At 29.9% G+C, this 17,158-nt stretch overlaps 1 protein-coding gene across 46 annotated transcripts in view; it reads left to right on the plus strand.

The window, feature by feature from the left end:
* The window catches only part of LOC145284881 (CLIP-associating protein 1-B-like), a 450,911-nt gene that overhangs the window by 292,221 nt on the left and 141,532 nt on the right, over positions 1–17,158 (plus strand). For 40 of the 46 annotated variants that reach the window (XM_080133916.1, XM_080133935.1, XM_080133952.1 and 37 more), the window contains exons 16-18: positions 706–843; positions 2,988–3,191; positions 5,602–5,657. In XM_080133916.1, coding sequence (XP_079990042.1) covers positions 706–843; positions 2,988–3,191; positions 5,602–5,657 — 398 coding nt within the window. Of the gene's footprint in view, positions 1–705; positions 844–2,987; positions 3,192–5,601; positions 5,658–6,528; positions 6,559–17,158 lie in introns of all 46 variants that reach the window. The other 6 variants (XM_080133909.1, XM_080133914.1, XM_080133920.1 and 3 more) reach the window with 1 other exon arrangement.

Raw genomic sequence — 17,158 nt, forward strand, 5'->3', positions numbered from 1 at the left:
TTTAAAATATCCCTATGCATGCTATCAAACAACTTGTAAACAGTTTCATTCTACCAAATTTTACTTGATCGGTGACTAAAATCCTTGCAATTGTAGTTGTTATTCAGTTTCTTTTAAATCTGTATTCAGAATAGATAATTATGTTGGTACTTGTACAGTTTAATCAAGGCATTAAAACAATGAAAATATTGAAAAAAGTTTAAATTGTATGTATCTGTTATTGAATGAAGTTCTCCAAAAAAAAAAATTCACTTTATTTTATCAAGTAGGTTTTGTTTTACAGAAAAAAAAAAACAATTTGTTATGATACCGAGCAAAAGGTTCGATTTTTAGGAAGAAAAGCTAGTTATTAAAGATGGGGAATGAGTGTTAGCGCTTTACATGGAGTTATCTCCCCGTGGCGTTTATAAACTCCAAACAAAAATTTAAAAAAAAGATGTCTGCCTTCAACTCGCTCTCATAAAAACGTGTTTTTCCGCTGTAAAAAAAAACTACTTGATAAAATTAAGTGAAATTTTTTTTTCGGAAATCTTCAGTTCAAAACGGATACGTACAATATAACCTTTTTTTGGATATTTTCATTTTTTAATGTCTTAATTAAACTGTGCAAGTACCATTATGTCTTATGGAAGGTGAATTTTAAGATGTCTCTAATTTTTAATTTGAGATGCTAAGATTTATTTTTCAATGTTTTTGTTCTTGCAGAATGGTAGCTGAAAGTCTGAAACAAATTCTCCTCACTTGGCCTACACACATTTTAGAGAAACACATTGCAATTCTACAAGATACAATTAAACGAGGAATTAGTGATCCAGATTCCGAAACCAGGGCACATTGTAGAAAGTAAGTATATATAAAAAAAAATGAGTATCAAAGTATATAAAATTTATTTTCATTGTTATTAAGAAAAAAAATTGTTTTTTATTGCTATTTTTCTATGTTTAAAATTTTTTTATTAATTCATTTTTAAAAGATTTTTTAAAAATTATTTAAAATTTAATTTAAAAAAAAAAAAAATTATACTTTTGTTTTTATTGTACAAATACATACACAACTTTCTGAGACATAAGTTTTGAATTATACTAGACCACTTGTGACCTGTTGGGTCAACAATCGTTTCATATTATTATTATTATTATTAAATAAGTAAAAAATAAAATATCAAAGTATGTGAAGTTATTATTTAAAAAGGTTCTTTATTTTTTTAAACATTTTAATTATTTAAAATTATTTAAATTTTTTTATTTAATAAATGCATATGCAACATTCTGAGGCCTAATTTTTAAATTATACTAGATCACTTCAACATTTATTTCATATATATGAAATATATAATTTCTCAAATTTGATGTTGATAATCATGGTTTTATAAGGGCAGAAAACTAAACATTTTATTTACAATATTTTTGTACAACTATCTTGATTTATAAATATCTAAAATTAGTAAAACTTCCAAAAATAACAAAAAATGATCAAGTAGAAAAATAATTACAGGTGAAAATAACATTTTTTGAATTGTAGGGTTTTTTTTTTTTTTTACATTGGCATCCCCACTTATCAAGGCAAAGAGGCCACTCGAGGATAAGGGTTAAAGAGTGTACAGTAGAAATTGGACAATATAGCAATCGTTAGTAATGGAAATTCGGTAAATTTATTAACAAGTGGAACGGCTCATCAAGAATTTGTTTACTTGAAGACAACCATATTGTAGTCAGATGGAAAGCAGGAAAACTGAAGACAATTCCACAGGCGTGCAGTTCTAAGAAAGAAGCTTTGTTCATGGAATCTACGTTTAGGTTTAGGCACAGATAAAGAGTGGGGGAAATCATTGATAGTGTTTTCAGCTAGACGAGTGTTTCTTGTGAAAGTTTGGCAAGGAGGAAGCATAGACTGCAACTCAGTCGAACACTTTCTATGAAAATAACGATACAGCAGAGACAAACTCGCAACATCTCTTCTGTGAGATAGAGGTTGCAGGGAAGAGAAAAGGATATCTCCTATAAGGCTGCGAAGTCTATTTTGAACTCTATCAAGGCAGGACTAGTCCTTTCTAGCAGCTCCTGCCCAGATGTGGCAACAGTATTCCGTCATTGGACATACCTGGCTCTTATATAAATAGAGAATTGCATCAGCAGTGAGATATCTACTGGATTGATAGAAGGATCCCACCATTTTTCCAGTGGCCTTGGCAACAGATTTGATGTACCTGTTCCATTTAAGATCAGGAGTAAAGGTCAAGCCCAGAAGCTTGTCAAAACTTGAGGCCTCCTGAAGACGAGAGCCATTCATTTCAACTGATGCCAGATGAGGATCAGAACGTTGAAGATGTAAAAGTGATTTGTATTTATTAGTGTTGAAGAGTTCTTAAACTCTAGGGGAGGTAACTGCAATCTATGATTTTAAAAAATCCGCCATTTCAGAATAGAAAATGGTGGACTGTTAATATTGTTTCCTCTTTTTGTTTTTGTAAAAATAAAATAGTACTAGCAAATCTACTCAATCATTTTCATAATCTTTTGAATTTTTACTAATTTCAACATCACATGTAAGGACGTAATAGTGTTATTAGCTTAAAATGTATTTTTTAAAATTCCATTATATTGCATGAGCACCCAAGTAAACTGTGAGGTTTATCATGGAAAGGATTTACGTACCAGGAAGCAGAACTTGGTGGTCCAAATAGTAGTGGACAAGTGATTAAACCAAATGAGGGATGGGTATTTTGCAAACTTGTTGCCACTTGGCTGGTCAGTCTGTAAAAGACAAAACATACTTGTGTGTCACAGTCTATCAATGATTGACCATATTGTTGTTAAGCGATTTAAGAATATATGCATTACAAAAAAGGCAACGTCAACAAAAGTATTATGTTTATTTTCACACATGTTTAATCCAAGATTTTAAAGCTTGAATCTGATTGTATATATTTTGTGCGTTATACAAATACATGAAACCTCTTTGCTAAAATTATTTTACTTTTCTGACAGAGCATACTGGCATTTCGCTACACACTTTCGGGATCAAGCTGATGCACTACTGAACTCTCTGGATTTGTCCAAGCAGAAAGTGCTTCAGGGTGAGCTGAGCAATTCCTCCAGCAATAACTCGCTGAACAGCGCAGACTCCTTGAAACTTCCTGCATCCAGATCACGCTCAGCCAGCCAAGATCGCATTGGTTTTGATTCCCTAAGGTAATTAAATTTTTGTTATTTTATTTAAAAAAAAAAATTTGCTTAATAGTTTTTTTTTTTTTTTTTTTTTTTAATCTCTTAACCATCTCAAGAACATTTTAAATATAACATCCTATTAATTTTATAATTTTATTCGAAGAATATTTTCAACCTTGTCAATCAAAGGCAATGTAAAGGTGATTTAATCATTAAAATTTAAAAAAAAAACAGTTTATCTGTAACAATATTTGCCAATACAGTTACAAGATTCTGATCATGTTTTGGAGTTGAATATCAAAACACAAACATTGGAAGACAAATAAATGTTCCAGTTCCTCCTCCTTTGAGAGGAAGAGGTGCTATATTTTTATAACTTTGTAAAGTTATAAAAATAGGGAAGTTATTTATCCACATGAAACAATTGACCTTATTCTATATCAGTGATTCTTGTGGAGAAAATAAAAAGGATAAAAAAGTCAATAGGAGAAAGTCCTGGTGAATTTAATGGGTGAGGCAGAAGCTTCAATAAAGTGAAGTAAAGTAAATGTGAAAGAACCGTAGTATGCCACAATACTTGGTCTTACCTGTTAACTAATTGCTGGACACACAAATGATGTACTTTTCTGACTAGAAATAAAAATAAATTAAAAATAGTCTCCTCTCCTATGGGAGGGGCCTATATTTTTATAATCTTCCAGAATGAAAATATCTACTATCGCTCTCAAGGAAATCTGCTTCATTAGAAACATGTCATTGTTTCAGGCTTGCATTCCATCATGCTATCTTTCATCTATTACAACAACCTAGGTAAATATGACTGCTCCTTTACGATTCCATTTTTACTGTCCACACATTTTGATCGGCTATTAAAACACCTTTACGGAATATAGGACTATAATTTTGAAATGCTTACAATGACCATCTGCAACAAAACAGAAAAATGGAATCAGCCGATACTTCTTTCAATACAAACAATCAAAACCCAAATATCACACAAATTAACTTTGCATGATTAAGAAAAAAACCCAAATTCCTTGAAAATGACTACAGTGTTAACTGAAAATGGTTAGAGAGATGATAATTGGCTCATTCTTACATGGCATATGTCATAAGAAAGCCCTGTTTGTGCAAACATATGAAAGATGACATGCAAATCCTGGCCTTTTGTTAAGATCAAAGTGTTTTATCTGAAATGATTGAATATAGACATTTATTTTCAATAAAATTTTTGGTACTTGTACAGTTTAAGCAAGACATTAAAAAAATGAAAATATTTATAAAAAAAAAAAAAAAAAAAAAGGTTATATTGTACATATCCGTTTTGGACTGAAGATCTCCGAAAAAAATTTCATTTATTTTGATAAAGTAGTTTTTTTTTTGTTTTTTTTACAGCTGAAAAACACGTTCTTATGAGAGCGCGTTGAAGTCAGCCATTTTGAATTTGTTGACACGCCACGGGGAGATAAATCCAGTTAAAGCGCCGACACTCCCTCCCTATCTTTATTACTAGCTTTTCTTCCTAAAAATCGAACCTTTTGTTGGGTATCATAACAAATTGTTTTTTCGCTGTAAAAGAAAAACTACTTGATGAAATTAAGTGAAATCTTTTTTCGGAGAACTTCGTTCCATAACGGATATGTGCAATATAACCTTTTTTTTCGATATTTACATTTTTTAATGTCTTGATTAAACTGTACAAGTATCAAATTTTTTTAACAATTTGGGAAATTTTAAGTAGGATGGTACCTAGAGTAAATGTGGTATTATTGTAACTGATAATTTTAGTTAAGAGTACAATAGACATTTTCTAGTCATGGTGACAAAAGATGACTAATGAAACTCATTTCTCTCCCCACACTTTTGAATGGCCTTGTGCCTAATTTGTTCAAATGTTAAAATGTAAATATTTTTAATACTTTTTTCAAATAAATATTTCAAAGTGTTGTATTTGTTCTGATACTTTGTTTTATCTTCAGTTAATGAAGGAGAAATCATTCTAGACTAAAGCAGTTTTAATTTTTGTTTCAATCCAGACTGGATTTTTCCACACATTTAAAAAAAAAAAAAAAAAAAAAAAAAAAAAAAAAAAGACCTTGTGTCTAACTCTACCCTTATGATGAGGCAAGTGAATAAGTACTATCCTTGTTTTTTTTCTTCATTTTTCAAATATGTATAAAAGAAACTTTGCTACTGAAATCTGTTGTAAGTAAAAAAAAAATTAACTTTTTTAATAGAAAAATGAAAAATGTTATTCTGATAACAAAATCAGGTTTGAAATATGTTTTATTTGTGAGTGACATCATATATGGTGTCAGGCTAAACTCATTCCTTTCAGTTGCCACCGTGAGTGGGATGACAACTTTACACACTGTCCATGATACTTGGTTGATTCGATAAAAAAATATTTCTTTTTAATATTTTTTCCTTTTAGTCGTGGTGGAACTCGTCGGTCGGTCACTTCCAAAGCTGCTCCCAGCCCACGACCAGGTATACTTTTTTTTATATATAATCTAGATTCTATCCTCCAAGAAAATTTCAAGTAATATTTCTGGTTTCCTAATATTTGTAAATTGATCATTTTAAGTTTTCATAGTCAAATGTGATCATATTTTCATCATTTTTTCCCATAAATTCTAAACAAACTCTTTCGGTTTCAGAATTGTTATTTTTTTCTAATCTGATGGTGCACGTTCGTACAGTTCTGAAATAGTAGATCTAAACTCTGTACGTTTATATAATGAACCTGCTTGTTATTTGTAGTCAATAATCATAAGAAGCTTGCTACAATTAGTTTCAGTTTATTGGGATTTGGTGATCCACATATTTAATTTCATTATTCAGGAAAGTATAATAGATTTTTTGGTTTTTGTTCACAATTCTCCCTATATTAAAAAATAAAAATGTGTATGATGTACGTACCTATGATGAGAAAAAATATATTCCAAACATCATGCAAATTGATCATGTTTTACTTTTAAATAAGAAAATCGAATTCGATTAGTAATAGAAGAGTGGTAGTCTCATCCACCACTTTGAAAAAAAATCTTAAAAGAATAAAAAAAAGGTGGGAAATAACTCAATAATTCAAACTTGCAAGATTTATGTTGTAATGCTTACAAACTCCCATGAATCACTTCAAAATTACTTTCTTTACAAGAATAAAATAACTTCATCAATTTATGTCAATTTTTAGAATATATTTTCGTTTTGTCACTGGTATGTACATAATAAATACAGATTTATCTTTATTTTTGTGAATTAATTATAGGGAGAATTCTGGAAATGAATCAATCTTTTTTTTTTTTTTTTAATGTGGTTCTGAATTTTTCAGTATTTTATTTTTGTTTTCTGTCAACAGCAACCTCTAAACATGTTACTTACGGTATTTGTAAGTATTTCAATAAAAAAAAAAAATGCCCATAGAATTGCTTTGCTTAAAAATGAAAAATTGATAAACTTTGATTTCATTTTGAATTAAAAATTTTTCCAAAATTAATCAAGTTTGAAGTTTATCATTCAAATGACAAATTTATCGTTGAGTTTTATCTTGATATGCAGAATATAAGAAATTCATGACATTCTGCTATTATTTTATGGTGTTTGTTCAAAATCCTCTCCATCCCGTGAAAAACAAAAAAAAAAGAAAAATATCTGTATGATGTACGTATCTATGATGAAAAACATGTACATCAAAAATGAAAATTGCTAAAAAATTAAACAGAGTAGATCACTTAGACTTAGAATTCTTTTTTTAAAGTTTACTATTCAGCATTTACAAAGATTAACCCATCGATATAGTCATACAGAAATTATTATTCTTACAGGTAACTTAGTTTCTTAAGAGATAATATTGTTTGGATTCTGGAAGGAAGGGAAGAAAAAATCAAATATATGCTTTACATTGAAAACATTTCTTCAACGTGGAACTTTGTTGAAATAGATGCAATTTTATCCGATCTAATGTACTGATCTAGAAATACTGTGAAGAAAAAAATGAAAGTTTGTAGGTATATTCCAATAATCAATTAAATTTTTTAAAAGATGTTCTAAATGTACAGAGTGAATCACGAGAAATGGATGTTCACGAATCCACACTAGTATGAGGGCAATGAACTGAAAAGAAAAGCAATGCAAAATCCATAACTAAAACAAAATTTAACGTAAAAGATAAACAAATAGAAACAAACTAAATGGCATCTTAAACAGGTTTAAAGACTACCTTCCTTACTCTCTATCCCTTACTCAAGGAAAGCAAGGGGCATTCTAAAAACATCGGTTTCTCGTGACTCACCCTGTATATAGCAATAATATGACAATATATTACTTTGAAAATATAATTGCAATGTTAATTTGAAATAAGAATTTTTCAAGATATTTTTTAAGTTAAATTTTATTGGAATGTCCTTTTTGTATAAATAATTGACTGTAATTTCAACAACTTGGAGCTGCTGCACATTTTAAGCTTAAAGCTTCTTTTTTTATAGTTAAAATATTGCTTTAATTTCTCTTCAAATACTAAGATATAATTTCGAAAACACTTGCTGCTGTTATATTTCTAAATCTTATGACAATTTTTTAAGCCTTTTTAAAAAAAAATTTTTTTTGAAGTGATTGACAATGAATTCTTTTGTATGCTAAATCATTTATTCTATTCAAAAATATATTTCTTAGTAACTTACATTTTAGCTTTAAAAAATGCCACTATCATTGAATAGAGTTCCAATATATTGCAAGGCTTAAACTGCTTTTATTTAAACTGGATCACCAATTATAAGGGTTGGGAACATATAATCTTTTTTTGTTGTTTTTTATTCTTTTTCCCCACAGGTAAGTGTAAGTTTGTGCTTTCATGTAAATAAGCAAATTACCAAAAGTAATCATAGTGACGAACACAATAACATGTATGACGACATTTAGATTCTCAAAATCAGAACAGAGCCAAATCAAGAGAGCAACCTTTGCACACAAAGACTCTCTATTTTTCAAAGTAGAACTTCATAATTATAAATTATTAATTTCAGGAAAAATAACTCATTTTAATTGTTTATTAATATAAATTTTATTCTATATAAAATCTTATTTTGTGAGCAATTACAAAATGTTTGCATGGGGTCAAATGGTAATAAACGAAAAGAACACAGGATTTTTAGGAAACGAACATGTATTCACATAGATTACAAGCAAAGCGAGTTGAACAATACCATTCCTCAATGGTGGAGCGTGTGCACCCGACCTGCTTGGTCGCATGCCAATCTCTGACTGCCGGGCACTGGTACTCAATACCGGAAGTGACGTTACCAGAGGAAGTGACGTCATGAGATAGTTCATTAATCCCATGGAGGGGCGTCTCCAACAGTTTGCTTTAAATATTGGTACTTTACTTATTATTGTAAAGATATAACTTACTCTTACATTAATGTTTTTACTATTGTGCGCATATATATATATATATATATATATATATATATATATATATATAATGGTTTGGACAAAATAATTGGAATATTGATTAAATTCGAGGAAAGTTTATTGCAACTCTTCCATTGTATCTGGCTTTATTGAGCTAATTCCAAACAGTTTTGGCCAAAAGTGGACTATTCAGATGGTTGATTCAACCTGACAAAATTACTTTAATACCAATATTGTGATGATTTCTTTCAGATAATATGTTTTTAATGCTGTTCAGTCTGTGCTAATAAGTTTAGAAGTCTGGAGGTTTTCCCGGCTTCTTGATTTCTGTCCTGATTTTTTTTATACGGTAGCCATTGAAAAACCAAACAGTCTAATTGTTTTGCTAATTGAAACTCCTGCTATATGAGTATCAGCAATTCTTTTAAATTCAACTTCCAAATTTTCACTCAAAATCCAAATCCCCCCCCAAAAAATTATTAATGTAAACAAGAAGAAAAATTTTTTTTTAAATGGATATCAAATACTATAATAAAAAGTTTGTATCAATATTCGTGCTTGTATTATTGGGTTCAAATTTCTACTGTACCAATTATGTTGTCCAACCACCGTATGTACATATTTGTTTTTTGGGTTTTTTTTTTGTATTTATGTTGTCATTTTTGTTTTCCTTTATTATTATATATCTAAATATTGTAACATAATTTTTCCCTTCATTTGAGTTATCTTTTGTCTTTATTGTAAACTTATATTGTTTATTCTGCAACAATGCGATCTCCCTTTCTTACAATTTCTCTTTCTCTTTGATGGTCTTCTTACATTCAGTTTGTGCTAGCTTCAGTCATGGTGAATTTAATTTGATACTTATCTGTATATAAGTTGCACTTTTTATACATAGAACTACACACATTTTCTTGTGACACGCATAGTTTGGTTCTTTGTTATGCCATAATGGTTTCACTTGTACACAAAGTACACTTTAACTGTAGTTGATAAAATTTTTATTCTTTTGAAAAAAATATCATTAAAATAGCTAAGAATTATTTTTGTTTTACTATGAATGTGGCTCAAATGAACATTTTATTGAATTTAATTTATTGTACCATGAATAAGAAAACATTTTTTTAGTTCTTTAGTATATTATTTCATGTAATAAATTAATGAAATATTTCTATTAATGGATTTTTTTTTTTTTTTTTTACCTTATCTTGATTATTTTGTTTACCTGTTTTTCTTGGAGAAAACTGACAGCTTTTTACAGAATCCTAAATGGTTTATTAATGTTAATATATAGTGAGAGGTAGTTTGCTTGAAGCATTGCTGGTAAAAAAAATATGTAAATGTTTAAGAAGGCTGTTATCAAAATAGTGAAGTGATGTATGAACAAAATACAGATAACTAAGGCCTCATTTGAATTACAAATCTTTGTGTATGTATTTATTTTTCAAAAATCATTTTCATAAATCAGATTCACTCTTCTGTTTTTATGGCATACTTTTAGTTTTTTTTTTTTTTTGAAAAAGAGAGGCATCTGTTGGAATTATTAAAAGCATTATACCATCCTGCTTATATTTAAGAGTAAATCCAAATTTACTGATTTATATGTGAAAGATTTTGAAAAATAAAAAGGTATACAAAGATTTCTAATTTAAATGCAACTTTCGTTTTAGTGACCCGATATTCTACATTATTATTAGCCACCTTAAACCCTAACATAATATTTAATACTTAAGATTTAATGCATATTTTATATGCTCTTAAAGTATAACCAATGTTAATATATCAGCTCATTTTTCAGATATAAAAAGTTATTATAAACTATTTGTGATTTTAAGATAAAACTATCGAACATGTTATATTTCCTTCTATTATATCTTACTGAATCTATTTGTATATATAGACACCAGTGATGGGACGATTCCAATAATTTTCCTAATTCCAATACAATCATGGATTGTGATTCTTTATAAATCTCTAAATATTTAACTATAAATTAATATATTTTCGTCAGCAACTAATAAAGATGAGACTAGTAGTCTGAAATAAAAATAAATTAATATATATAATGCTCATCTCAAAAAATGAATTCCAATTAAGGCATAATATATATATATATATATATATATATACTTCTAATCCTAGTTGTACATTTTTTTGGAAGTAAACTGGATGAATATTGGGTTAACATTTTTAAATTGGAACCTCTTTGTTCAAATGTACTGAATGTGCCCACACAGGAAATACTAGCACAAGTGGATGAATGCCAACAATATACCGACCCAAAGAGAAAGTTTTGACTATTGTTGAATCGGCAAACTAAACTAAAATGAAGTGTTTTTTGTTTGATTGCAATATCTACTGACTGAAAGCAAAAACATTGCAGGTTTCTATGCTCAGTCTGGAAATTTGTATAATTTGCTTCCTTAACTCGATGGTCTTCCACTGTTTCTTGTTAACAGTTGATCATGTGTGAATGTCGCTTCCCTCTGCTACATATAATAGCACTACAGGCATCATTTTAGATGGAGACAAATGGCCTTGTTTAAAGAAATCAGCAATCCTTCCTGCCTTTTGTTTCTGTTGTAAAAAACATTTAGATTTTATTTCCTTATTAACTGAAGGAAAAATTAGGTGCAATCCAAATTTCGAATAATAAAGGCAAAAATTACAGAAATATCTATAATGTACATGCCCATTACGGAAAAAAAATGTCATATGCCAAAAAAAAAAAAAATGCATAAATTAATCAAGTAGTCTTTTTTATAAAGATCGTTTTTAGACGATTTTAAGTGATTAATGTAAAGTGGTTGGCATTTCAAGGCTGATCTCACATGTTTTTCCTCCCCAAGATAGCAATGTGGAAACTCGTGTTGCTAAGCTATAAAATTTGAATGTTGCTAAGCTATAAACTTTGATTTTCTTAGTTAAAAATAAAACTACTTGATCGATTTACTTGATTTTTTTTTTTAATATGCCATCCTTGTTCCATGATAGATACATACATCATTTTTGGTGTTTGTGTAGATTGGTGAAAATATTACGGATTCACGTGTAATGCTGAAATTGGTATAAATTCCAAAAATTACCGAAAATGATCTAGTAGGTAATGTGTTAGATGTATTTTTAACAAAAATATCGTCCATAATTACGTTCTAAAATTTTGTTTAAAGATAGCAGACTATTAATTTAAGTCAAGGGATATAAATCGGTTTGTCATACTGAATTGGTCACACAACTCTTCCACATTAAAACATACAATAAAATTCGATAATTCTATTTTTACTTTGATTTTTCTACCAGATCATTTTTCATGATTTTTTAAATTTATACCAATTTTGCCATGATGCATAAGTGTGTAATGTTTTCACCTGAAATGTATTGGTTTAAAAGATTACCAACCTACACAAACACTGATTATTTTTGTTTGTTTAGGTTGAACTGTAGACTTGCATCAAATATTTTAATCAATTTTATTTTCTGCAAAACAAATAAATATTGAATTACTACAAAAAAACAAAACAAAAATAAGCCTTTAGGTATAAATCACTGACTGACTGGTACACAATTGATTTGATTTTTATATTGTTATAAGCCACCTTTAAAAAATTTTTCAGTTTTTATTAGATGCATGAAAGTAATATATTGGGTTCTGAAATACTTGTTTAAACCTAACACAGTGATAACCTCTTTAAAAAAAATAAAAAAAAGGGGCACTTTTCTATCTGTCGCACAGCACCGCCTTTTCCTCTTTCTATAATTCCTGTTTCTTTGTTTATATTCTGTTCTGCATGGGGAACTTATCTCCTTGTCCCTCAAACTCTCTTTTACTCATGGAATTATCATCTTGAATGAATGCTTTCATAATCATCAATGAAAATCAAGGCATATTTTTGTTTCACCTTCACCTGGAATGCCTTATTTAGTGCTACTTATAGATTTTATAAGGAAGAAACAGTTGAACAACTGAGACACATTTAAAAGAAAAATTCAAGACTTTCATATATGTTCATATATGTTTTGAAATAATGGATAAATCTATAGGATTTTGCATTTCGTAAATGACAAAGTCCTTTGAAAATTCTCATTGCCTGTTTAAGAAAAAAAAATATATTAAACCATACTCCTATAAAGTTTAAAAAAAAAATTAAAAAAATTTTTCATAAATAGTTTTTAAACATTACTAAACAGCAAAACAATATTTTTAAAATGATGTTTATCCTTATATATTTTTTTTTGAATAAGTGATGCATATTTTTTTTTTCTGACAAAAACGTTTCATAAATTGCCATGAAATGGTTTACTTACAATTTTATTGCTTGACATTAACTGATCTTAGTTTTTATCTATTAATCATCAGAAATTAAAGAACACTGGTTTTAAAAATTAACATTGCTCTGAGGAAATGACATTCATTTTTATTTTTGAATAGTCTTTTCTTTTAAGTTATATATATTTTTTAATATTAATTTTTGTGTAAATTCAAATTTCCAGTTTTGTTTATTTTGTATCTTTCACATATACAGTTTTTACTCTAATGCATTTATTCATAATGCAATTTATTGGTCATACACTATTTATAAAAGGTCATTTTATAGAGGAAAAAAAAACAAACTAGATGATTACTTTAAGAAAATCTCATCAGCCTGTCAATACATTTGAATTCAGCATCCAGAAGTTGCTTAAACATATTTTGATATAGTTTACAAGATCACACGATTCTCACTTCCTGCTTTCTGGCCTGATCCTCCTCCTCCTTCTCCTATCCATCTCTCTTCCTCCTCCTTCTCCTCCTCCTTTTATCCATCTCTCCTCCTCTTATCCATCTCTCCTCCTCTTATCCATCTCTCCTTCTCTTATACATCTCTCTTCTTCTTCCTCCTCCTCTTACCCATCTCTCCCTCTCCTCCTCCTCCTCCTCTTACCCATCTCTCCCTCTCCTCCTCCTACTCCTCTAATCCATCTCTCCTCCTCTAATCCATCTCTCCTCCTCTAATCCATCTCTCCTCCTCTAATCCATCTCTCCTCCTCTAATCCATCTCTCCTCCTCTAATCCATCTCTCCTCCTCTAATTCATCTCTCCTCCTCTAATTCATCTCTCCTCCTCCTCCTCCTCCTCTAATCCATCTCTCCTCCTCCTCCTCCTCCTCCAATCCATCTCTCCTCCTCCTCCTCTAATCCATCTCTCCTCCTCCTCCTCTAATCCATCTCTCCTCCTCCTCTTATTGCTATTATGCACCCTCTGATTCCTCCAGCGCCTCCTCGTTCCTCTTAACCCTTCTCCCCTCATACTTCCCCAGCCTTCTTGTCTTTTCTCCCCTCATCTCACCTCTTTTTATCAGTGTATTAAATTCTGTAAATATGTTAAACTGTTAAATTATATGGAATTTAATGCGAAACTCTTCAACCAATATAAATTAAGAAATATCTTGTTAATCTTTAAAGTTGATCAACTTTTCATTACAAGTTTGCCTGTTGACAGGTCATCTTAGCTCTTGTCTTGTCTCCATAAACAGTGATGTCATTTCTGAAAAAAAAAAAATTCTTTTGTATTCCTGGGTTTCGCTTAAACACAATAGAGCTGTACTTGACAGTTAACAAGATTTGTTGAATTCAACAACGACTGAAGTGAAAATCTTGAAGGGACAAGGAATTTACTATCTGGACTCTTTCAGATTATTTTGTCTTATATTTTGAAAAAGAAACTTTAAATTTTTTTAAACATATTTCTTTTTAAGAAATTGCATGCCTTTAAGACTTCTTTTGGTCTTTTTAAAACTTTTCTTACACAACTGAACTACCATATATCAAGGTTAAAAGCCATTTGAAGATAAGAGTTAATAAGGTGAATGGATTTTCAATTGAATGATTAAGAATATTTTGAGAGAATTGAAAATGATGAATGAACAAAACTTGATTATTTATGAGGATGGTTTATGGCCATTGAATTTAAAGATTACCCTGTAGTAGTCTGTAGAGAAGCAGTCTCTGACCTTCAAATCTATGATGGCAAAATGGTGGAAAGTATTGTTGCCCATGTCAATTAAATATTCTTCACCATGGTCAATGTTTGTGACCGCTGAATGTGACTCATAGATTGGAATAGGTTCCCATATTCATGTTGGCTTTTATCTGTGAGTCTGCATTGCTTTTCGTGCAGGTGCTGGTCAAGAAATCAGCAAACTTATGAAACTCTTGTGCTAGCTGTTTTCTTACACTATAAAACCTTATTTTTTTCAAGTCTAAGATCAACATGCATCTCCTGTTTTTGCGATAACCTTATTTCATTCTTGTTTGTTCCTTACATTAAGTGGTTTCACACCTTGTCTGGAATGATTTCCATCAAAAGTTTCTTTAAAAAAAATTTTTTTTTTTTTCTCAAAGACAACAAATGTTAAAAAAAGAAACGCTGACTTGAGAGAATGAAAATAATCATTTTCTGTGCATCGTACTAATATAAAAAAGAGGCGTATCTACTGATCTATCATCGAGGTAATTTTACTTTATAGTGACAAAACGTAACCAATCCATAATCTTTGATTCGGCTACATCCTACATTACAGTGAGTTAATCATTACTCACTGCTGTTTCTTCTAGTAATTCAACCTAAACTCTTTTTGATTGTAAAAGCATGCGGAACTTCATCACCAAGAGGAGGAAGGGGTTAATACACAACATAATCCTCCCTATCTCCTCGTTTGGGGCCCATAAAACAATTAGCTCTGTTGTATAACAAAACTTAACAATGAAATTATAATATTTAAAATAGTTTGGCATTTATTTATTATTTTCAGTTTTTCTTGTTTCTTCTACTTCTACTACTACAATGCTTTTATTTAAATAATTTCATTTGCACTTTGTGTTAGTTTTTAGCAGTTGATAATAGTGTAAACTTGTACTTTCTCTTGCATTTTTCTGAAGAAGTAAAAGACTAATTTCGAACAGTACTCTTTAAGAAAATGAATAACCATTATATTATGTTCTTGCTGTTTTTTTTTTTTTTTTTTAATTCTTTGGTTAATTGTTGCAAGTCAACCTAATTGGGGGGGGGGGGTATCTTTATAGTGTATGTACCCATCACAGAACAAAAATGTCATATTTCAAAAATTACATAAATTGTCAAATAGTTATTTTTTATGTAGAAAATCATTTATTATAATTTTTGATAATTAGTTGTAATCATTACAAGGCTGATTTTTATTTCGGTAGTTCGAATTGAGTTGTCTCTTTTTATTTAATTAATATGGTGGATCCAGACAGTTCCTACTTCCTCATAAAATTTGATTTTCTTAGTTAAAAAAAATACTTTCTTAATTTAAGTGGTTTTTGGAATATGACATTTTCATTCTGCAATGAGTATGTACATCATAAAGTCTTTTCTTTATTTTTGCTTTTTAATTAGATTGAATACTGGACTTGCATCGGTTAATTTAGTTCATAGGGCTGGAAATAAACAGAAAAGGTGAAACTTGTACCAGATTCAAACAAAGAGAAAACCACTTGTGGATGTCACCATAACCACTTGGTATATTGGCCCAATTGTCAGTGTAGACTTAATTTGTAGCAAGAACTCAACACTTTAGCATAGTGATCTGTTTTTTTTTTTATTATTATAAAATTCAAGATTATTGTTTACATTTATGTTTCTGAATGAGATGAGGATTGATAATTTGTATTATTTGGACTGCTGTTCTCATTTTGTGTGTTATTCTCACAACATTTCTGTTAATGTAACCTCTGACCTTCTCAGGTTTAACTTTACAAACTCTGAAATCTTTCTGTTAAACTCAAGAATTTGTAAGCAGTTTTGAATGGAAATCTTTAATCAATGGGGTTAGCATGCTTTTGTTCTGACTGCCATAACCAGGTAGAAGTTCTAATTTGCAATTGTATTCATTAGTATCACCTGCACTGAGTATTAAACCTTCAACCTCCAACTTAATCAAACTGAATTTTAATCAATAAAGTAAAATTCAATTTTATGTGGCAGTTATCTGGAGGTTGAAGGTTCAATCTTCAGTGGGCCGTACTAAAAATACAATTGCAAATTACTTAAACTTCTACTTGGTCATGACTGATGGAATGAGCATGTTACCCATGTGGATTAAATAACTGCTTCCATTAAAAATTTCATACACATTTCGGAGTTCGACAAGATACACATGAAGAAGGTCGGAAGTTACATTGGCTGAAACATGAAAATAAGACGCAAGATTAGAATAGCAGTCAGAATAATCTGAATGCAGATTTATCGCAATGCTCAATTGAGGAGTTACTTGCACAAACTCATCACTGATTGTTGGACTTGTTAGTCAAGTGGTTAAAGTGACATCTGCAACAAGTGGTTCCTTTTTTTGAGTTGGTTCTATAAATGTGACCCCATGTGTTGTGGAAATCATTCTCGATCATATCTTTGATGATTCAGCACTGAATTTTGTCCAATGCCATAAATACTTTGCATTCAAACTGATTCTTGTCAAGCGTTCTATACTTGAGTTGTGTTTAAAATATCTGCACTCTTTACCCCTTATCCTTGAGTGGCCTCTGGGCCTTGATTAGTGGAGATCCCTATGTAAAAAAAA

Source organism: Euprymna scolopes, chromosome 9 (genome assembly GCF_053919585.1).
Source record: "Euprymna scolopes isolate OS-2025 chromosome 9, ASM5391958v1, whole genome shotgun sequence".
NCBI lineage: Eukaryota > Metazoa > Mollusca > Cephalopoda > Sepiida > Sepiolidae > Euprymna > Euprymna scolopes.